A 24,905-nucleotide genomic window follows, 5' to 3' on the forward strand; every position below is an offset into this window, starting at 1 on the left:
GCTGACAAATAACACTACCATAGTAGATACTAGATACAAAGGTGTTGGCACCTAACCATTAGTTGTCCCTCAAAGTTGGAGTTCAATTTTAAGTCAAACAGTAAGGTGGCTCTAACTGGCATATAGGCAGCATTGAATCATGTAGCGCATGAAGATGTTCTCAACCCATCCTGCCAAAAAAATTGGGTTTTCCACCAAATAATTAACAACAGTTTATTTCTAACAGTTGTGGGTTGAGATAAATAGCTGCAATGTAATCCTTTTTTATATTTGGGAAAAAGAACGCTAACCGATCGCATGGTTCTTGTGCCTAGACATAGGGCCACATGAAATTATGAGTCTAGATTACGTCCTTGTACAAGGACGCAAACTAGCATCCTTGTACGTTGATAACTTGCCGACATGTGGCACAGCAATAACCGAACCTTCGTCTCCGTTGTTATAAGGCACCAGTACTCATCACTGAGTTGGAATTGAAGGGATGCAACACAACTGTTTCCACAGTCAAATCCGGTCCAAATCCTTCACCAGTATAGACTGACTTCTTCCTCATCTCATCCAAAATGAATAACACTGTAGGACTAGACATGTTACACTTTCTCTCCACACTACTAACGTCTACTATGGACCCTACCCTGTAGACATGGAATAAAATCACCACCAGGACCCTACCCTGCAGACATGGAATAAAATCACCACCATAAACCCTAATTCATTGTATATCAAAACAAGAGTGACAAGACCAGTGACAGCCAGGTATCGGATTTTGACCAGTCACAATCCATCAACTCTCTCAATTGGATGTTCTCCCTAAGTATTACTCCTATTCACATCATCTTCCATTTGCCGAGTGGCCTGTGTGTAATCAATCTTGTCGGTAGACATCAACCATTGGCATATCACAGACGCACAAATCATGAAAGCAACATTAAGTACCTATTATTGATAAAAATGGCATTATAGGTCAGGTTGTACATTTTGGAATAGTGATCCCTATTATTGATCTCAAAATGTAAATTGTTGGAAACTTTTTGTTTTGGTCCTCCTCATTTTCCCCTCTAGCAGCACTTCCACAAATCTCATATGGGGAAAGGTTGAAAGATGAAAACCCATTCAAACGGTATGCCATGCTCCAAAAAAAATTCCCCTCCAAACCCACCCCCCCCCCACACACACACACACACCATAGTGGAACCATTAACAAACCTGATTAAACAACCAAATTATCCAAACACCTAAACTATCAGTAGTTAACATTCAGAAGCCATGACGTTTCAGGAAATGACGGCATGGGTCATCCTGACCTAGTTGCTGACAACCCAAATGGCAATTGGAATGCCAACCCAATGTCCTGTGAAAACACAAGACCCAAACAGTTCAACAGAGTGAAAGATCTCTCTTATTCTATATGAACTGGTAGCCTAAAAGATGGTGACATGGAGAGGAAGAAGAGTAGTAGTAGTAAACCTTACCTGTATTACACAAATCCATCAGTTAAAAAAGTCTATTTCAAGATAACAACCGATCATACTGGGTTTTCATTTTCTACTGTTACAAGCAACCTTTAGTACGATTTTTCACTGCTAAGGTTATATATATATATATATATTTTTTTTGATGAAAGGAAAATAATTAGAATTACTTAAAACAATCCATCATACATAGTTCAACAGAATTAGAAAGTCTTGCCTGCGTAGGTAATCTATGAGCAGGGAGAATTAAACTTATAGGTTGTTTAATAATACTTACATTCCAAAAAGACTTAAAAAGAGATTGGATATCAAAAAGCAGATAAAAGAGATCCCAAGGCCATGGATGCCTTTCCTGATCGGTCAACCAGTTTTTCACCTCCTCCGAATCAGTCCAGATTGTTATGTTCCTACAATCCGTTAGTAGTGTCCTTTCGACACCTTCTTTGATTCCTCTGAGTTCCGTTTCTTGAGTTGTCCCTGCATATTCAGAGTTCATACAAGAAGCAAGGATTTCATTTTTATATTCATCCCAATGTTATTTCCCCAAATTCAAAAATTTTTGCGGTGGAAACTATAATCTTTTTCATAATATTTTCTTCAAAACCTTGATGAATCACTTAAATCTTGGTCATAGCTAGTAAATACATATACAGAAAAAACACCATTTATCTTGAAAAATTAATGATAAAATTAAAATTTTGGTCAAGAAAAATATGTTATTAAAAGAAAGGTATAGATATGGTACTTTTAATACGGATGTTTTATTTACAATTTTGGAGGTAAAAATTTGCAGATGTAATCGACGTACAAGTATTGCATCCATCATTGTAAGAAAAGCAGCCTAAGACAACACAACGAAATAGCAAAACCAAATTATCACATCACAAAAAATATTCTATGCTCATTTTACTGACAGCTTATATTCGCTCTTCAACCTCACAAAATACAGGAGTAACATAATCTGCATCAGTCCTGAAACATATATGAGTCCTACATACAAAGATGCTTAGTCATTGGCAAGTGTCACTGACCATTAAGGAATGGCTGTATTCCATAAAAAAGTTTAGGACTGATTTTACAACAAGACCTGATGATACAAAACCTCAGTTTAACAACAAAACAAGAGTTTAAGTACTCATTATGGTCAATAACACAAAAAAACTGGAGCATAAGTAAAAAAGTTTGTTTTGGCGGGGGGGATCTCCATTAAGTAGAAACAGAGTACCAACCCATTCGAAAATATATTGTAATAGCTCTGGTAAGAGGGACTGAATTTTATACCTAAAAAGAAAGGAAAGCAATTGATAATGTATAGATTCCAGGAATCAAAAGAGTACCAACTTGATAGAATTTTTTCATAACACAATGAATTAAAGAAAAAAAACTATTAGAAAGCATTCCTCTGGTATCTTTAATTCGAACATTTTTGTTAAATGAAATCATGAATAACAACATTCAAGTCTTTTGCAAACACAAGTCAGGTCAGTTTGTTGATTAGAAATATATTTTGAAACCCCAAAAGGCCTACCTAAATATTTTCTGCAATAAGCAATAGCAGAAACAAAGACGTAGCAAGTAAGATAGAGCATGAGAAAAATGAGGGATAGCGAGATAAAGAGACCATGAGGTGGGTAAGTGAACAGTAAGAGATTCTGAGAGAGTCCATCAGAAAAAGTCACTGTAGATTGAGGTGTCTCTGTGTATGTGCATGTGTGTGTGAGTGGGTGGTTGTGTATGTGATACTGTGAGAGAAAAGGAGAGTGTGACTAACCTCACTACAAACAACAACAACAACAACAACAACAACAACAACAACAACAACAACCATAACCTTATCCCACTAAATGGGGTCAGCTAAATGGATCTGAAGCGGCTGTGACAGTAATAGAAAAAAGAGAAGTAAGAGGGAATAGAAAAAAAGTAAAAAGGAGTAAAATGAGGTACAAAATAGAAAATAAAATAACTCAAGGAAAAAGTCTAAGCCGTAGTCAAAGCAGCATCCAAGGAACATCCCCCTATAAGGGGTTGGCTACACGGGTCCTTGTCCGCCAAACAATTCTATTCACAGTCATACTAGGATTGAGCCCTACCACAAGCATATCCTTTCTTACCACTTCACCAATAGTCATTTTAGGTTAGTCACTAGTAGCCAACTAATTGGTGAATGGTATTAGTAAATTTTCATATTTTACTGTAAATGAATAACTCAATCAGGCATTGGATGATTGGAATGACATCTTTTTTAGACCTCTCTGAAAATGTGGCAGAGATAAGCACTGCCATGCTCAGCCTGCAGATATAAGCTGTGAAAGATATAATTACAGTATTCTTGGAAAATTTCGTACAAAGTCGAGATATGTCTCTCCCATAAGGATCGGTTGGGAGCAAGTGATTTTGTGGGCACGTCTCTGGATTCATTCAAGTAAGAGAACAGAGTTCACAATTGGTCCTCTGCCATGAACAAGCACTGGGACTTCTTGTGAATCAGGTTGCATTGGAAAAGGAAGGCAGTCTTTTTGAAGAGATCTTCTTCACATATTCATATTTACACCTTTCAATTTCAGAGTGCACGTACATACCAAATGGTTTAACCAAAGCCAATCTAGACTTCAACCTGTTGAGTGAATCAGATTCTAAGAGTGCTCATTATCTGAGTTAATTTTGACTTTGAATAAGAGATTGATTTCTTCAAAATACACATTAATGTAGTAGTGGTTGTTTGCGTTTTCTGAAGACTAGGTAAGTAGTCATTCTGATAGGGTCATAGGGATGTATGCTAAAATCGGAAAAACCATATCAATAAATGTAAAGGCTTAATTCTGCTTCTGGGTATACCTTATTACATCTATCAAATCTGGAACTTCGAGTTTCTTCTTGGTGATTCCCTTAAGGCTTGGGTACTGCAAAAAATGCACTCTTCAGGGCTCAACTTCTGTTTCCATCAGTTTTTCTGCTTCCTTTGAGGCTGCTGCTGCAGTTTGAAGCTCCTCAAGGTTCTACCTTGTATTTGGTATCAACAGAGTGAAACAAAATCTTGATGAGATTAAATATGGGGTGCTGTTTAAAACTGCCAATTAGAAGAGGACAACGTTTATGCTTAACCATCCATATTAAGGGTTCTGCCATGCTGTGACTGAACCAATGGGTAATTTCCCATTAACTCAATCCAACTGGAACCAGCCATTTTCTTAACATCTCTAGCCTCCATTAGTTCTCTCAATTCCCCTACTCCGTCCCAATCGCTAGTATTGGCAAATATGTTAGATAATAATACGTAAGTTGAAGGGTCTTCTTTATCCAGAGCAAGTGCTTGTGCTGCTGCTCGCTTTCCAGTCTCCATATCCCCATGAACCCGACAAGCACCCAACAGTGTCTGCCACACCAGGACTCCTGCTTGAAAAGGCATGCTTTGAATTAAAGCCTCCGCCTCTTTGATGTGTCCTGCTCGACCAAGGAGATCTACCATACAGGCATAATGATCTTCTCCAGGGGTGATTCCATGTTCATGTGTCATGGAGAGGAAATACTCCCACCCTTCAACAATGAACCTTCCTTGACTACATGCATATAATACACATATGAAAGTAATATAGTTTGGTTCAATATGCTCTACTCTCATTCTATTGAAAACATCTAAAGCTTCCTTGGCATGACCATTTTGTGCAAACCCCATGATCATTGTTGTCCAGGAAACGACTGATCGATCATGCATTAATTGGAACACTACCCATGCACCATCCACGCATCCACATTTTGCATACATATCCAGAAGTGCATTATCGACGCAGATATCAATGTCCTTCCCTAGCTTAATCCTTAAACCATGAGCTTTTTTCCCTTCCTCCAAGGAAGCCAAATTGGCACAAGCATTAAGTGCAGTTGCCAATGTAAATTTGTTTGGTTTAACACCCATCTTCTTCATCTCCTCAATTAGTCTGAGTGCTTCCCTTGGTGCACCACATTGTAAACATCCTGAAGCAATTTGGGTCCATGAGACCACATCTTTCTCAGGCATTTCATCAAATACTTTTGAACCATCAATCAAATTCCGATTTTTCAAGTACATATCAACTAAAGAATTCCCAACACAAATCTCATTTCCATGGCCATACTTAATGAGCTGTGCATGGACTTGCAAACCCATTTTAAGATCAGAGAGAGAAGCCAAACCTGTCAGAACAGTAGCAAACGTGAAGTTATCAGGTCTCACACCGTCGTGATTCATCCTATACCAGAAGCTCGGGATTTCCGAATAGGATAACTGCAAGTACCCGGCGATCATTGCATTCCAAGACACAATGTCTCTTTCTGGGCACTTCTCAAAAAATTCTGCTGCCTCGACCAATTTACCATGCCGAATAAGGGCTGTTAGGAACGAATTTGTCAAGAACACATTCGATTCAAAGCCTAACTGAACAATCTTGGCGTAAATTTGGTAACCTTGACAAGAATTCTCCGATAGGGAACATGCATTGAGTGCACTCACGAGGGTGTACTCATTGGGACGAAACCCAGATCGATACATCCGATGGAATACAGACAAAGCTTCATTGGGACAACCATGTTGGACAAGGCCTGCAATGATAGCCGACCATGAGACAACATTCCTTTCATGCATTTCTTCGAACAATTTGAGGGCCGTTTGCAGGTCCCCGGATTTTGCATACATATTAAGCAGATGGTTGTAAATGAAAAGGGAAGAAAGCAAAGACTCTTTCACAAATTTAGCGTGAATTGCCTTCCCAGTATCTAAGCTAGAGATATCAGAACATCTCTTCAGCCAATTAGAGTATTTCTCTTCTTCCATGACCAGGCTTTCATATGTTTTCGAGGCATAAGCCGTATTAAGAGTTCTTCGAAACGAAACGGAGCAGAGCTCGCGAAGAGTATTTGAACGGAGCATTTGCATGGAGAGTTGTAATGCTCATACTTGGCTTGGCATGACCGTTAAGTCAGTTAGAAACGAAATTGTTGCCGAAGAAATCTTGACCGTCATAACAATCTCTAAAGTCTTGGTAGTAAGCAAATCCATCGAAGAGGATTTGTACCCCTCAATGTATAGGACGGCTGGGGTTGAGAACTTCCCTTCACAATACAGCCTTTTTGATTGAGATTTTTTAATGTTTCCAATAGTATTTGAGCAGACTCTGGATCAGCTCCACATATGTGGGGACCATGGGGATAGATTCGGACCATCCATGAGTGTGGGACCTACTTCTGGTGTGTAAGACCCACACCCCATGGATGGTCCAGATTTCCATACATGTCCTCGTGAGGACCTGATCAAAACTCGTAAAGAGTTCGGATTAAGTCTTCACATGGGAACCATGGGATAGATTCGGACCCCCCTCCATGGGGGTGTGGGATCCACCTTTGATGTGTAAGGCACAAACCTCATGGAGGATCCAAATTTGACCCCACACGTCCTCATGTGGGGATCTGATCGTGACACCTAATCTCACAATTGGCAATCCTGTCTTTTTTTTTTTTTTTAAAGGAAAAAGAACACTACCTGACAGTGTGGCCTCCACACCCAAGTTAGTGAATGGAATATATTGTAGGAGTTGATTTAATTCCTAAGTTAAGGGTGGGGATTCAAACTTTGTCCTCCCTAACCTTTGTTTTTACCAAAATGCAAATCTTGGCTTTAAGCTTGATTGGCCAATTCTTAAAAACCCTCTGTTTCCAAGTGTATTAAACCTATGAACATTCCAACAGAGGCACTCCATGGATTAGTAATGAGGTAAGGAATCTTCTCTAGGGGGAACAAGCCCATGCACATTTAGGCTCTGTTTACTCTTTATTTGTGTCTTTCAGCTGAAACTTCTAAGGTCATCTTCTTCAGTCCATGCATTGGAATGTGAATCCTCAAACTTAGCGTCACAACCCCCTTCGAGATAAATGACTGTTCGAGGGTAAAATCTTGTCATTTCACATGTACACTTGAATTTTGTATCTGCCAATACTAGCTCTTGAAAATGGTATAATTAAAAAAAAAAAAAAAAAAAAAAAAAAAAAAAAAAAAAAAGATAATGGATCACGTGTATCAAAATTTTTTGTTCATTACCAAAGGAAAGAACATACACAAAGTGCAATTGGAAATATGAGTACGAAACTCATCCAAAACTCAAAGAGAGGAAAGAAATACAACATTTGCAGAGTTTAGAAAACAATTCCTTCGCTTCTCTTCTTATGAGTTGCTGCATAGAAGAAGAAAAAGCAGCATTTATGGAAATTCCTCCTCAGATTTCTTGTTCGTGTCTTCCTACTCTATTTATTCAGGCGACAGACTTCCCAGCTGAGAGTTGGATGCCGCCAGCAACAGCATCGTCTGGGATATACTTACCCCAGAACCAGTGTTGCTTCCACACCCGGTTCATCTCTTCGATTGGTACATTCTTCGTCTCAGGCAGAAAGAAGTAGATGAAGATTGTCATCACAATCTCCCATGCGGCAAAGAATAAGAAGAGACCAAACTTCATGTGGCAAAGCAAGTTGAGAAAAATCTGAGCTATAATAAAGGTGAAAAACATGTTAACAGACACATTGATGGCTTGACCTGCTGATCTGATCTCCAGTGGGAAGATCTCACTAGGAACTAGCCATCCCAATGGACCCCAAGACCAAGCAAAGGCCGCCACGTAAACGCAAATCAAGATCAGGACCAGATCAGAATATCCCTTAGACATGGATCCTTCGCCAGTGGTCCCAAACTTCAATCCAATGAGTGTTCCGACAAGAATCTGTTCGCCAGCCACAGAGGACACATCAAGGGTAATCTTATCATTTCACATGGACAATGATAGCTTTTAAAAATGACATAATTATAAGTCATTTTTAACTTATTTTAAAAATCTTTTTTCACTGTTATTAAAATAACTTTTGAGAATAAGACAATGAAAAAAGAAAAAGAAAAAAAAAATTACAGTTAGTTAGACAGTGAATGAATGTATGTATATATACCTGGCAGACGATCATCTGAATGCCACCTTCGAGGAACAAGAACCTCCGGCCATACTTATCGACCGTGAAGATCGAAACGAAGGTTGCAAAAACATTAACAAGGCCAGTAATTACAGCAGACATGAGGGAGGCATTGTCACCAAATCCCAATGTCTTGAAGAGAACTGGTGCGTAGAACATGATGGCATTGATACCTGTTAACTGTTGAAAGAAGGGAATGAGAATGGCCATGACGAGCTGAGGCCTGTACCTTGGCTGGGTTATGTTTCTCCATGGATGTTCAACCATCTTCGATTGCTGGCTTGCATCCATAAGGTCTTGGAATTCCTCATCAACTTCAGAAGTGCCACGGATCTTCTCCAACATTGATTTGGCCTTCTCCATATGGCCTCTTTCCAGTAGAGAGTTGGGGGTGTCAGGCAATAGAACTGAGCCGACTGACATTATCACGGCGGGAACCGCTGCGATAGCCAAAGACCATCTCCAACCATTTTTCTTCATCTGGGCTGTGCCATAGTTAACAAGATTTGCAACCAAAATACCAATTGTAATGGCCAACTGAAAGCCCATGTTGAGCGCCCCTCTCACTTTTGCTGGTGCCATTTCAGATAGATAAACAGGGACAGACTGCAATGCAATATTACAGCTTGATCAGGTACTCAAATCAAATAATAAACCCTACAACACCAAATCAGTTTTAAGATTAAGGTTGTTTTTTGTATGCATTCCAAGAAATCATACCAAACACAACCTTAGCCTTTCACCCATGATCTCAACACCTGGACCCACTATTTATTTTATGTATAATTGTCATTCCATCTTCTTAACATCAACATTTTATCGGTTCTAAGCACCACACCCTTGAAGATCTCAATTTTAAATTGTGGTTAAAGAGAATGAACCATACAACCATACTTTAAAGGTGTTTGGAATTTGAATAATGGACTTTCTAAGATTAAGACTCTGTTTGACATGATTTCTTAGAATGCATTATTGACCTAGAATGTATTCTAAGTATGCATGCCAAACGCAGACTTAGTCTTCCATCCATGAATTTGAAAGAGCCACTATTCATGTGTGTATATTTGTCATCTCATCTTCTCGATCGACCTCAATATTTTGTGGGTTTCAAGCACACCAGCTCTTAAAGATGGACAACTCTAAACTATGTCAAAGAAAATGAAAAATACAACTATACTTTGAATTTTGAAAGAGTTAGAAATCCTACTGTAAAATTTTTGAAATTAAGGCTGTGTTAGGTATGATATCTAGAAATGCATTATCGACTTAGAATACATACCTGATTGGCGAAACCGACACCCACACCAAGTAGTAAGCGACCAATGATAAGCATTAAAACATTAGATGCGATACCATTGATGATTGAGCCAACAAGAAACACAGTCCCTCCTATCAACATTGAGATCTTCCGGCCAAAGATCCTAGTTACTGCCGACGCGAAGAAAGAAGCTACCAGCGCAGCGAGATAGAGGCAAGAGGTGAAGCTGGTCAGTAACTGACTATCGAATTTGCAATACTGGCTTTGTTTAATAGAATCATCATTCATCCTCTTGTACACTGAGGGGAAGAACTTTTTAAGAAATTCATTCATAGAAGTCACTCCCCCTACACAAATAAAAAAAAACCCAATCACAAACACATTTATGTCAATGTTAGTAATTAATACTAATTCTAATTTGCAGTAAGGAATGAATGCAAATTAAACATTTGTTCTTGATTAATTCTATACACACATTACCTGATATCCCGAGATCATATCCGAAAATTAAACCACCGGTGGCAGCCACCACACAGGTGATAAACACAAAGGCTGTCATCCCTCCATTGTAGTTCTTAATCGGCCCAGTTGATACAATAGCTCCTCCTGCCATCTTGCAGCAAATCAGTTATGTCTTTGGCTTCTCAACTTTAATGATCTTTTCGTTTAAGTTTCAGAAGTTTACTCAATTAAGATTGAAGTGTTTGATTCCTGATTTTACACCCTTTTATACAATTTCCTTTTGGGTTTTTTTCTCTTCCCCATTCCCAGTTGCTGTAATAAAGGGGTATGTGTGAACAGTTCTTACTTTCCTTGACCACATCTCATCCGTCTCCTAATGATCGGTGGGTCTTACTGTTTCAAACACCTCCTTTTTTATTTTTTTATTTTTATGGTGTAAAATTATAATTTAAAATTTATGGGAAAATCTTATTGTGATTATTTAAGTATAAAGAAAGTAAATCCTTTACTTTAGGAGATTTTAAAATTAGTATAAAACTTGTAGTTTTGGGTGAGGAAGGGATATTGACACACCAAAAATAGGGCATAACCATACTTTCTTCCAAAATCCACATCTCCTCTAGAGTTTCTTAGAGTATTTTTAAGTGGAAAAACTAATTTTGTCCCTATTTAACTTTTATCCAGACATCTTTTGTAGCTGTCCGTAGTTCACTCTATTGAGATAAACTGAGTTTCTTGTATTAGTTTAATCAGGAGCTACATATATATATATATATATATATATATATATATACATGGACCATAACTGAGCAGAGGAATATACACGTGTACAGTATATGATAGGGACTTGTAACAAAATGAATTCCCTAAGGGTCCTTCTCCTTTACACGCCCCCGCAAGCGCAGCGGATCATAGACAACAAGCTTGTCACGAAGCAAGAGGAAGCGCGTACGTGGTAACCCCTTTGTAAGGGTGTCAGCCACCTGGTCCATGGTAGGAATGTAGCGAACATGAAGATGGCCGGAGGCCACTAACTCCCGAACATAGTGAAAGTCTATCTCCAAGTGCTTGGTGCGTGAGTGAAACAGCGGGTTGGCTGTGAGATAGGTGGCCCCTATGTTGTCATACCATAGAACCGGAGTATGTGCCAAGAAGACACCAAGCTCACCCAAGAGGGAACGAAGCCATACGAGCTCAGTCACGACTGCTGCAATAGCCCGATATTCAGCCTCAGTCGATGAACGGGCAACAGTACGCTATTTTCGAGAGCACCAAGACACAAGATGGGATCCAAGGAAGATGGAATAACCTGTCGTTGAGGTCATCAAGGCACCCTGCCCAATCAGCATCCGAAAAGGCAATCAAAGAAACCTTGGAAGCCACACTAAAGAATAAACCATGACCTTGTGTGCCACTAAGATATCGCAGGATCCGCTTGACAGCGGACCAATGAAGATCTGTCGGGGCATGCATGAACTGAGCAACACGATTCACGGCATAGCTGATGTCAGGTCGAGTGATTGACAGATACTGAAGAACCCCTACTGTGCGACGATATAAAGTCCCATCTTTGAGAGGCACACCAGAACCTATAGACAATGGCGTGCCAGATGCGACTGGAGTAGATATGGACTTAGCACCAGACATCTTTGTGTGCTCAAGTAAGTCCACAATGTACTTGCGCTGTGTAAGAAGTAAGCCAGATGAGGACCATGTAACCTCAATGCTGAGAAAATAGTGAAGAGGACCAAGGTCTTTTAATGCAAATGCACCCGAAAGAGCCTTGATAAAGGCAGAAATGGCCATGGAATTGTTCCCAGTGACAAGTAGATCATCTACATAGATGAGAAAATAGAGTATCACACCATCACGCCGGTATATGAACAAAGAAGTATCCGTTCGGGAAGCGATGAACCCATGAGAGAGCACAAAAGGGCTAAGCTTGGTGTACCAAGCACGTGGTGCTTGGCGTAGTCTATATAGAGATTTGCGCAAGTGACAAACATGTTGAGGAAAAGTAGCATCCACAAATCCCGGTGGTTGCACCATATAGACAGACTCAATAAGATCCCCATGAAGAAATGCATTTGACACGTTAAGTTGGCAAACGGGCCAATTATTTGTAACCGCAAGGGATAGAACAATGCGGATTGTTGCCGGCTTGACAACAAGACTAAAAGTCTCCCCAAAATCAAAATCGGGCCTCTGATGGAATCCCTTGGCCATAAGTCGGGCCTTGTAGCGCTCAATAGAGCCATCGGGCTTCTTTTTTATCCGAAAAACCCATTTGCAACCGATGACATTTTGTGAGGAGCTGGGTGGTACTAGAATCCGAGTACCATTTTGTAAGAGCGCATTAAACTCCTCTTGCATGGCTGTGCGCCAATGAGATGATCGAGCAGCCTGTGTATAACATGTTGGGACTTCAGGCTCGGTAGTGGGCACCAAGGCAGCTAGATTCAGACATGTACTAGGCTTGAGAGAACCAGTTTTAGAGCGAGTAACCATTTGGTGCACCAGTACTAAGGGCCCAGCATCTTGAGATGGAACTTGGACAATGGGCTCAGTGGGCCCAGCAAAATCCGTTGGGTGTACTAATGGGTGTTGACCATGATCAACAATGTCCACAGACCACAGACCCAGCATGATCGGGTAGCCCAGTAGAGATGGGCTCAATGGGCTCAGTAGCAGTAGGAACTTGTTGGTTGGAACAAGGCAATATAATAGGCGGTGGCGCACAAACCCAGGCAGCCGTGGGCCTAGAAATAGGGCCCGCATTTGTCAAGGACAGGTATGGAAAAACATTCTCATAAAATTGCACATTACGAGAGATATATGTACGGGCCGTGACTGGATCGTAGCAGTGGTATCCCTTATGAGATGGCGAATAGCCAATGAACACACATGGGTTGGATCGCAGTTGTAGCTTAGAGCGTGCATAAGGACGCAACCATGGGTAGCATAAGCACCCAAATACGTGCAAAAAACCATAATCGGGAAGCTCACCAAATAAACGCTCAAATGGCGTTGCACCACGCAGGGCAGCAATGGGCTGCCTATTAATGAGATATGTAGCTGTTTGGAAAGCCACAGTCCAGAACAACTCAGGCATACCAGCCTGAAATAACAAAGCCAAGACTGTCTCTACAATGTGCCGATGCTTGCGTTCGGTAGCCCCGTTTTGCTCTTGAGTGTGAGGACAAGAAACGCGATGAGAAATCCCATTGGCAGTGAGATAGGGAATAAGCTTATGAAATTCACCTCCCCCATCGGTCTGAAAGGCCTTAATGGGCCTTTGAAAATATTTTTCCACTAGAGTCTGAAATCGAACAAACACAGCATATACATCAGATTTATTATAGACAGGATACACCCAACTATATTTGCTGTAATCATCAACAAACACTACATAGTAACGGAAATCATCGAAAGAGACTAGAGGAGCTGGGCCCCAAAGATCACTATGGATGAGATCAAGGGGACCAACACTCACAGAGCTAGAGATAGCAAAAGGTAACTTGTGAGATTTAGAGCAACTACAGGCATTACATGGTGATACAGAACCAGTAAAAGGCATAAACGAATGGAGTATGCTACGCACACGCAGCTCCGAGGCATGGCCCAGGCGCTGGTTCCAAGTGTCAACAGAAACAGTAGATGATGATGCCGAGAAAGGAAGAGGAGAAACATCAGCAAAGTTGCAAAGTGAACTATTAGCAGCAGAAGTCCGAGAGAGATGCAACCAGTAAAGGCCATTATCACTCAGGCCTTGGCAAAGGGTCCTGTGTGTCTGGCGATCCTTAATAGCAAAGTCTGAGTTAGTAAAGGTGAAATATATAGGATTATCAGAACAAAACTTAGAAATGGACAACAGATTGCAATGAATATTTGGGACACACAAGATATCAGACAAATAAAATGAAGAATTCTTGCAAGACAGAGTGGAAGAACCAGAGTGTGAGATCACCAGACCTTGACCATTACCAATAACCACAGAATCAGATCCATTATAAGAGTCACAGATTGCTAAATTGGACATGTCTACAGTTAGATGATTATTAGATCCGCTATCAAGTAACCATAGTGAACCAGAAGGTGGAGAACCAAGATTAATAAAGGTAGAAGCAGAAACTTTACCCAAATAAGCGTGGTTGAACCTCTGTGGGCATTGGGAGGCAAGATGCCCTTCCATTCTGCAAATTTGGCAAGAAGATCGACCAATGTTCATGAACGAAGGTGAAGAATCAGCATTACTCTGAAATGGTGGAGAGTCAGATGGCTGAGAACCATAATAGCATTGTTGTGAGCCAGAATCGGAGTATCGCCGTGCTTTCTCAGAACCATTACCATATGAACCAGAACCAGAACGATTGTCATAGGACTGCCGGCGAGCCTGTGGTGAGTTGAATTGTTGCCTTCGAGCACCACGATAGTAACGGGAACGCGATTGGTTGTTAGATCAAAATGAGCGACCATCTGTTGTAGGATTTTGAGATGCAACGTTCGCCATTACGATTGGCATAGTTGCAGTGGCAGCAGTTGAGGCTAGGTATGATTCTTGGCTCAAAAGTAAGCCAGAAAGATCCATGAAAGATATTGGATCAGCGCGCAGACGAATAGAAGTGGCAAAATCTCTGTATTCATCACCAACACCTCGTAGAACTGCTAGAACCAAATCCTCATCAGAGATTGGATTATCAGTGGTCGCAAGCACATCAGCGAGAGATCATCCTTCAAGAAGATATGCAGAGATAGTGGAAGTGCCTCTATGAAGACGAAGAACATGATCCTTCAGATCCATTATTCTGGATCTTAAAGAAGACGCATAAACCCGTGCTAATGACTGCCACACTTCAAATGAGGTCGATGCACTAACAATGTGTGGAAGAGTCTCCTCAGAGAGAGAAGAAATGATCCAAGAAAGGATCAACTGGTCTTGTCTATCCCAAAGATCCACAGCAGGATCGGAGATCGCAGAGCTCACCGAGGAGGAATCCGATGAACACGACGGTCGAGGGAATGATCCATCCACATAACCGGGAAGGTTATGACCGTGAAGCAAAGGTAAGAATTGTGCTCTCCAGAGCATGTAATTAGTTGCAGAGAGCTTCAGCGGCAACGAAGGCGAGACATTGAGCGAAACAAGCTACGACATCACAGTAGAAGAGTTGCAGAGCTCTAAAGCAGAGCTTCCAAAGAAGAAAAACGAAAGGAAAAAGCAAGAAATGTTGCACAAGAATCAAGAAAAGCAGGTCCAGCTCAGCAAGAAAGCTGAGAGAAAAGAAAATGAAAAGCTCGTGGGAGCGCACATGCTCTGATTACCATATTGAGATAAACTGAGTTTCTTGTATTAGTTTAATCAGGAGCTACATATATATATATATATATACATGGACCATAACTGAGGAGAGGAATATACACGTGTACAGTATATGATAGGGACTTGTAACAAAATGAATTCCCTAAGGGTCCTTCTCCTTTACACACTCATCAACCATTTTTAGAGAACTCAACACAAAGAAAACTAATTTTGATGAATTTCTCATGAGCCAACATAGTCAGTTCAATTGTACCCTAGCTTGGCCCATAGGCTACCATGAGCTATATTATTGGTCAATGCCAATTGTAGCTTACATGAGACCTATCTTACATAAAGGCCAGCTAAGTGAAGCATGCCATGTCAGCAAGTGTACCCAAATCCACCATCTACAACATTTATATAAAATTGGAGTAAAATCTATATATATGGAAAAAAGAAGGTTGCTAGGCTGCATGGCATGTGTGCCCAGAAATAGGAAGCGTAAAATGGACACCCCCCCTAAATGAAGAGAATCCCACCCCTATTGCATGCCCCCGTGCTGGTGCAGAAGCCACATATCCTGAAAGAGATCCCCTCCATATAAATATACACATGTAGGGTGGGGTGGGGTTGATGTGGTTAAGAGAGTGGTTGATAGAGCACCTGGGAGACCCATTGGGTTGGTTGTCCACATGATAACTTTTATGGTTAATATCAATTTTTTAGTTTTTGTAGTTTCAACTTTCAACCAAAATTTGGTGAAGGCTTGATATGACAATTTTAAGATGGTGGACCTTGGTGCAACAGTAAGGTTGCTCTATTGTGAATAAGTGTTCACGTGTGAGTCTGAAAAGGCTGTGTATATTATGATCCTCCTAGACACGTAGTGGCGGGAGCATCATGCACTGGGTACGGTTTTTTAATTGATGATCAGATTTATTGGGTGCAGTTTTTTCCTAAAATTGAGCATCCATCAGTTGACAATTTAAAGCGCACAACAATGCGTGTCAAAATATACCTGTCCATCTAAAAAGTAGACATGAATTATTGAATGGAAATTTTTTTCCTAATATCTCTCACATATGTTTTTTTTTTTTTAAATAAAAAAAATCCAATCAAATTAAAAAAATCAGAAAAAACCAGAAGGGGAAGGGGAAGGGGAAGGGGAAGGGGAAAGGGGAGCAAAGAAGTTCACCTGATTGAGTCATTGAACTCAATTGTGCTCCCACCAGGAATCACAATGTCACTCATTTTCGCCTCTTCGACGACCACCAACTGTTCATCTGAATTCCCCTTGGCAAACTTTAATATGAAATGACTACCATACCCCTCTGAACCTCAAAAATGAGTAGGGGTGTGGCGGTCATTTCGGATAACTCTATGTCAGGGCGCAGGGGCGGCGTGTGTGGCGCAACCGGGTGGCATTCTTTCTCCCAAAAAATAAGGTAAACATATTTAATACACTTATCTCAAACGAACCGGTATTTTGATGTTCGTTTGAAATCAATTAAGGAAAATATGTTTTAAATGACAATGCGTTTTAAACGGAAAAGTTTGGGAACAATGTTTAGAACATGTTTAAACTAGCTTTGATGTGTTGTACAGATTCCTCCCCACATGGCAATGTGAGAAATTGAAATATGGGCAATGTTTCCTCAATGGTCAATTACACGTCACTCCTGGTTTTCAAACGAAACTTAAATCACCTCTGGTTTTTGAAAATACTCATCCGTCCCCCTCTATAGTAACGGTGATAGTTTGCAGTTAGTTATTGGTGTGAAATGACTATTTTACCCTTGTACTAAAACATTAGAATTAAATTTACAATACTACCCTTCAAGATCTATGTTTGGATTGCAAGGGTAGTTTAGGGATTTTATGGGAGAACGTTCTCTATGCCGGGGGGCGCAGGCCGTGCCCAGACACATGGGGTGGGTGCAATGACCATCCTGCCCCCCTGAGTGGCAAGCCCATGTGTTTGGACGCAGCTTGCGCCCCCGGCACAGAGAACATGAGCCCTTAAATTTATTTAATTGGTTGACATCATCACTTAACAGCGTAAAACTAAGGGAAAATATCATCCCCCTCCCCTCTAAGTATCCATAATATCAACCCAATCCCCAAGTTTTAAATAATGATAATGCCCTCTCCTACTTTCCCAAGATTCTATCAATCGTACCCTAACCGTTAAAAATGCCATTAACTGATGACATGGCATGTAACAAAATTTCTAAAACCCCAAAATACCCTTAATATAACTCTAGTCCAATTTTACCCTCCCCTTCTTTTCCTTTTGGGTCTTCTTCCTCTGTACTTCTTCTTCTTCTGCCAGCACCACCATCATCGCTATCACTGCCGCCTCCGATCCTTCTCCCATTTCCTCTATGCTCGTCCTCTTTAGATTACAAAGCAGAAACCGTCTGTTGGTATTTCGGTTTCACTCAATTTTCCTTTTACCCCTGTGATGTACTACTGCCAATGGATTGTTTCGACTTTGATAACTTAAAAGCAGAGAAGGTGAAGGCGATGAAGAGGTATCTTCGTCTTCGGAAGATGGCAAACTTGTTCCTATACGTCGAGGTATGCATAGCTCTGCTCTTACTCTCCTGGTTTTCCACTCGTCTCCCCATTGCTGTCAGAATCTCCAGTGAGTATTTCCGAGAGCTATGTCTAGTCCTAGTCAGCCCTTGCTTCGTCGTCTTGGCAGGCAACGCCATCATGCTCACTCTCTTCGCCAAATCTGACAAGTTCTCCGTCCTAGGCCTGAGCTCCAACACCTCCAGCACTGATGATATCTACTGAAGAGTCTAGTAACTTGTGTCAATTTCATTAATGAATTGTGTGATATTTATAATACAACAGTGGAGCTAAAACACAATAGAATAATCTAGAATATAAGAACCCACTTGACCCACTTGGTCAGTTGCAACTAAACAACTAATTGTCCACATGGGACGCTGATGTGGCTTTCTCCTTTACACGCCCCTGCAAGCGTAGAGGGTCGGAGATCGCAAGCTTGGAACATAGCGTGAGAAACCGTGCACATGAGAGAGGCTTGGTTATAACGTCAGCCACGTGGTCAACAATGGAGAGATAGTGAACCACAAGCCGTTTAGTAGCCACCAATTCTCGAATAAAGTGGAAATCAATTTCAATGTGTTTAGTGCGAGAATGAAACACTGGGTTCGTAGTCATGTACGTTGCTCCAACATTATCACACCAGAGAGTAGCCGGTGTAGCCAGAAATATGCCTAACTCGCCTAAAAGGGAACTAATCCATACCAACTCCGTACTAGTTGAGGCAACTGCACGATACTCCGCCTCTGTAGAAGACCTTGACACAGTTCGCTGTTTCTTCGAACCCCAAGAGATCAGATGAGAACCAAGAAAGATACTACAACCCGTCGTTGATCGACAATCATCAGGGCATCCAGCCCAGTCAACATCTGAGAAAGCCTTCAAAGTAATGGCATTATGTCTGCTGAAGAACAACCCCAAGGTGGTAGAACCACGTAAATAGCTTAAAATACACTTTACAGCCGTCCAATGAACATCGATTGGAGCGTGCATGAATTGAGCCACTTTGTTGACCGCAAAGCCGATATCTGGTCATGTGGCAGCAAGATACTGTAGGGCCCCAATGGTGCGGCGATACATAGTACCATCAGATAAAGGAACACCCGAGGTTACTGTCAAGGCAACACATGTAGCCATAGGTGTGGATAGTGGCCTGGCATCTTGCATATGAGTGGAATCCAAAAGATCCTTGATATATTTCTGTTGAGTTAATAGCAGGCCTTCATTGGTCTGTTGGGCCTCAATGCCAAGGAAGTAATGCAAGTGCCCAAGATCCTTAAGAGCAAATGCACTAGATAATGCCTTAATAAAATCTATGATGGCGACCATATTGTTGCCGGTGATGAGTAAGTCATCGACATAGATCAGAAAATATAGGACCATATCACCAGCCCGATATATAAAAAGAGACGTGTCTGTCCGTGAGGCAACAAAGCCTTGAGAGATAACGAATGTACTGAGCTTGGTATACCAAGCCCGAGGTGCTTGCTTGAGCCCATACAACGATTTGCATAGGTGACATACATGATTTGGAAAGGAAGAGTCAACAAATCCTGGTGGTTGAATCATATAGACCGATTCACCCAGGTCACCGTGGAGAAATGCATTAGACACATCTAGTTGTTTAATGGGCCAGTTGTGCATGATTGCCAAAGATAGAATAATACGTATCGTTACCGGTTTGACCATCGGACTAAATGTTTCCTCATAATCGAAACCAGGACGTTGATGGAACCCCTTTGCTACCAAACGTGCTTTGTAATGGTCAATCGAGCCATCGGGCTTTCGTTTAATCCGAAATACCCATTTGCACCCAATCACATTGTGCTGTGCACTAGGGGGAACCAACACCCAAGTTCCATTACCAAGCAAGGCATTGAATTCTTCGTGCATGGCTTTGCGCCAATGAGAGCACCGGGCTGCCTGAGTGTAACATGTGGGAACTTCATTGTCAGTCGTAGTGGTGACAAGATTAAGACGAACCGGTGGAGGCTTCAAAGAGTCTGTACGTGATCTGGTAACTATTCGATCCATATGAACAGTAGCCAGTGGGCTGGAAATAGTGACACGATCCATTGGAACAGCGGGCCCAGCAGGTGAATTGTGCGGCCCATTTAAAATTTCAGGTTTCCCATCTACTATATTATTATGTACATCATTGGTTAATAAAAGTCCAGGGACAGAGTCCATTAAAGATACATTTTCAACAACAGTATTGACACTTGGTGGATCACAAACACGTCCTGGAGCATGAGGCTGCAGCCCAGATGGCTCATTAGTCTGTCTCTGCGCACTATTTTCAACATCAATAGGCTGTGAACAATCTGGCCGGTTTGCAGTGATTTCAGTAGGCCGAGAACATGGATATATGACTGGTGGAGCCATAGGCAGCCAAGAAGAAATGGAAAAGGAAGAAGATGTAGTAGAAGATGAAGTGGAGAAAGGAAAATTGTTTTCAACAAATTTGACATGACGAGATATGTATATCTTTTGGGTGGAAGGATTAAAGCAGCGGTATCCAAGGTGGGTTGTGGAGTACCCAATGAAGATGCAAGGTGTGGATCGTGGTTGAAGTTTAGATTTAACATATGGCCGAAGCCATGGGTAGCAGAGGCACCCAAACACCTGAAGTAGAGCATAATCAGGTGTAATATGAAATAGGTGTTTATATGGACAATTAACATCGAGAATGGTTAATGGCAGCCTGTTTATTAAGTAAACAGCAGCCTGGAAGGAAGCCGTCCAAAACAATTGAGGCATAGATGCCTGAAACAACATGGCCAAACCGGATTCTACAATATGCCGGTGTTTTCTCTCTGCCACGCCATTCTGTTCAGGCGTATGTGGGCAGGAGAATCGATGGGTAATTCCATGAGTTGAAAAAAGAGTGGCCAGTTTTAAGAATTCTCCACCTCCATCAGATTGAAAGACTTTAATAGGACGCTGAAAATAAGTTTCTACTAATGATTTGAATCGAGTAAAAACAACAAGAATATCAGATTTGAGTCGAAGAGGAAACAACCAACAATATTTGCTAAAATCGTCAATGAATACAACATAGTATCGAAAACCATCAAATGATGAAACAGGGGCAGGGCCCCAAAGATCACTGTGAGTAAGGTCCAAAGGACCAACACTTATTGTAGGAGAAACAGTAAATGGTAGCTTATGACTACTAGAGCAGTGGTAGGCCTCACAGTGAGACACCTTACCAGTAAATGGAACTGAAGTAGAGGAAAGAAGTTTCTGAGTACGTTTGGGAGATGGATGACCAAGGCGTCGGTGCCAATCCGTGAAGGTGGCAACTGCAGCAGAGATAGTGGAACGGGTGCTAACAGAATGCAACACTGTGAGTGGAACACCAAATAAACCGTTGCTACTCTGGCCTTGGCAGAGCATCCTGCGTGTCTGGAGGTCCTTGATAGAGAAAGAATGTGAATAAAATTCAAAAAACACATGGTTGTCAGCACAAAATTGAGAGATGGATAGCAAATTGCATTGTATATTAGGAACATAAAGAACTCCAAACAAAGAGAAGGTAATCCCAGAATATTCAGCTGAAGTAGAACCAAAGTGGGATATGGAAAGTGAATGTCCATTACCTACAATGGCATTGTCATTACCAGTATATGGTTAAGAAATAGCTAGGTTAAAAAGATTTGAAGTTAGGTGATTGTTAGACCCACTGTCTAGAAGCTAAAAATTAGAATTAAACGAGGAACAAGAAGAAGCAAGACTGAAAGCAGAGGAACCAAGATTAATACCAAGGTAAGCATGATTGAATCTTTGAGGACATTGGGATGCAAGATGACCATCTAGGCGACAGATCTGGCAGCTAGCCCTGTGAGATTGCAAGAATGTGGAAGAATTATAACCATTCCCAGACTGAGAAGCTTGCTGGGACGAATTATAACCAACTGTTCCCTGAGTTTGATTTTGTCTGCGATAACCAGTATTATAGCCTCGATGCTGAGAGTCACCAGAATCAGCGTAGGACTGTGAAGAACCACCATTATTGTAACTCCTATCATAATGATGTTGTCTGCGGTCTCGATTGCGACCTTGAGACCAAGAACTACCATTATTGTAACCTCGATTGTCGTGATAAGAGCGATTTCCATGGTACGAAGAGCCACAGGAAGGCCGTGATCGATCAGAGGAACCATGGCTAGCAACATTGGCGGTTAAGATTCTGGCAGTGGCTGTCGAAGTAGAAGATAACATATAAAATTCCTGATTAAGCAGAAGTCCAGAGAGATCCAAGAACGACATGGTCTAAGATCTGAGACGAACAGAGGTAGAGAAGTCGCGATATTCATCGCCTAGACCACGAGGCACAGCAAGGATGAGATCTTCATCCGAAACAGGACAATTAACAGCAGCAAGTGCATATGCAATTGATCGCGCCTCATGAAGATACTCTGTCACTGTTGCGGTTCCTCGTTGTAGACGAAGAAGACGATCTTTGAGGTTCATAATTCTGGAAGGAGACGATGGAGCAAACAGCCTATTTAGGGTTTGCCAAGCTTCAAAAGAAGTTCGAGCACCAATAATGTGCGGCAAGGTTTCTTCTGATAAAGAAGAGATCATCCAACTGAGAAGCAACTGATCCTGCCTATCCTAAAGATCGCAAGCAGTATCAACAGTAGATGCCGATGAATCTGCAGAGAGAGAAGAAGCTGAAGGTCGAGGGAAGGTCCCGTCGATATAGCCAAGAAGGTTATGGCCTTTGAGAAAAGGAAGGAACTGTGCTCGCTAGAGCAAGAAGTTTGTTACAGAGAGCTTCAGTGGTAAAGAATGATGAGCAAAGACTGAAACCAGCGGAGCGAGAGAAGAACCAGAGGAGAGAACCCCGGATTGATCTTCTGACGCCATGGAAGATGAGAGTCAAAGCAGAGAAAAAAAGAAAAGCTAAGAAAGAAAGACAAAACGTAAAGAACTCATTTGAGCAGAAAGTGCTCTGATACCATGAAGAGTCTAGTAACTTGTGTCAATTTCATTAATGAATTGTGTGATATTTATAATACAACAGTGGAGCTAAAATTGAATAGAATAATCTAGAATACAAGAACCCACTTGACCCACTTGGTCAGTTGCAACTAAACAACTAACTGTCCACATGGGACGTTGATGTGGCTTTCTCCTTTACATCTACGACGAGTTTGTATACAAGGACAAAGAGATGGTTCACCAAGAAGAGAAAGTGAACAGTGGTAACTTAAGATTTTTAAAGGGGGAAACAAATTAAAGGAGGGTTTGCTCATTGGTGGGAGCATTTTGAATGTTCTTCTCAGGTAGCAGTCACAACAGTGGTAACTTAGGATTTTTATGTTCATAACAATTTTTGGTTTATTTGTAAATATTTTTGTTTTTTTTTTTTTTTTTTTAATTCAGATATCATTTTGTAGAACCATGGCCAAGGATTCCTCCCTCTGAAATTTTTGCTACCTCTCAATGAATGCCTCTATGGTGCGCCGGAACTCTTCATCCTCCACGTTCGAGTACGGCGCCACCGCCACCGGCACTTTTTCTGTGTTCTTTTTGACAATCCAACATTTCTCTATTTCCGATTTCCTGAGCTCTCTGCGCGGCCTTTCGTCGGCCTCGCTCTTCAACTTCGGCTTCAAGTTCTCCGATTGACTCCTTCAAAAGCATTTTGGATTCCGATGAAGCCACCACCACCACCACCACCTCCTCCTCCTCTCGATAGGCATTGGTGATCGTGTTCACTTTCTCTTCTTGGTGAACCATCTCTTTGTCCTCGTATACAAACTCCTTTGGCGCCGGTGCTGGAGCAGGATTGTCATCGACTAGGGGAGTTGCAGTCTTGGGTTCTGCCCTTTTTGGAACGTCGCTGTTGCCTTATTGATCTAAAATCTATCATTCATTTCCTTTTGAGATTTCATCTGTTCCCTTTTTTTTTTATATTAATGGTGCTGGCGGTGGAAGATGATCGGAGGCTGCAGTGGTGGTGATGATGGTGGTGCTGATGATGGTGGTGCTGGCGGAAGAAGAAGAAGAAGAAGAAGCACATAGAAAGAAGAGGAAATAAGAGAAAAAGACGCAAAAGGGAAAATAGGGGAGGGCAAAAAATTGGAATAGAGTTATATTAAAGGTATTTTGGGGTTTTAGAAATTTTGTACATGCCACACCATCACTTGATGGCATTTTTTAACGGTTAGGGTACGGTTGATAGAATCTTGGGAAAGTAGGGGAGGGCATTATCATTATTCAAAACTTGGGGATTGGATTGATATTATGGATACTTAGAGGGGAGGGGGATGATATTTTCCCTAAAACTAATGATAGGAGCTAATTTGTCATATTGGGGTCTAATACGGGGTGTGATTTAAGTATTTTCAAAAACCAAGGGGTGTCCACCAAAAAAAAAAAACCAAGGGGTAATTTGAGTTTCGTTTAAAAATCAGGGGGTGACATAATTTACCTTTTATTTTATCTTCTCTGCAATAAATTTGATATGACCTATAAAAAAAAAACTTTAATTATTGAAAATTTCAAGATTTTATAAAGTTTTTCTTTTTTTTTGGGCAGGTTTTAGATGGACCTTTATCTTTTCCATTTCCTGGGCTGTCCATTTCCCCAAGTTTCTCTAATAGAGGGGGGAGGGGGTGGAAATGACCACCCTACCCTTATCTGAACACACAGGATGGGGTCCACCCCCCTTTATTAGTGGAACTTGGGGAGATGGAGTGGGCAAGAAATGGAGCAGATAAAAATATGGTTTTAGATAAATCCATGGTTCACTTATGACGCATTTTTGGAAGCTTCTATTTAGTTGGAATTATTTTAGTTACAACTTATAATATTGTTTTTGTATAGATGAATCTCTTTG

At 41.2% G+C, this 24,905-nt stretch overlaps 2 protein-coding genes across 2 annotated transcripts; both read right to left on the minus strand.

Annotated features, from left to right (window-relative positions):
* Positions 1-4,203: 4,203 nt before the first annotated feature.
* On the minus strand, positions 4,204-6,477 carry LOC122663669 (putative pentatricopeptide repeat-containing protein At3g15130). Its single transcript, XM_043859285.1, has one exon. It carries the CDS (start codon positions 6,379-6,381, stop codon positions 4,570-4,572), a length of 1,812 nt encoding a protein of 603 aa, XP_043715220.1. The 5' UTR covers positions 6,382-6,477; the 3' UTR covers positions 4,204-4,569.
* A 1,261-nt stretch (positions 6,478-7,738) lies between these two features.
* On the minus strand, positions 7,739-10,371 carry LOC122663670 (sugar transport protein 10-like). Its single transcript, XM_043859288.1, has 4 exons — positions 10,195-10,371; positions 9,736-10,061; positions 8,436-9,062; positions 7,739-8,215 (listed from the first exon to the last, which is right to left on the minus strand). The coding sequence occupies exons 1-4, from the start codon at positions 10,325-10,327 to the stop codon at positions 7,751-7,753; spliced, it is 1,551 nt and encodes a 516-aa protein (XP_043715223.1). The 5' UTR covers positions 10,328-10,371; the 3' UTR covers positions 7,739-7,750.
* Positions 10,372-24,905: the final 14,534 nt, after the last annotated feature.

The sequence above is a fragment of the Telopea speciosissima genome, chromosome 6, assembly GCF_018873765.1.
Source record: "Telopea speciosissima isolate NSW1024214 ecotype Mountain lineage chromosome 6, Tspe_v1, whole genome shotgun sequence".
NCBI lineage: Eukaryota > Viridiplantae > Streptophyta > Magnoliopsida > Proteales > Proteaceae > Telopea > Telopea speciosissima.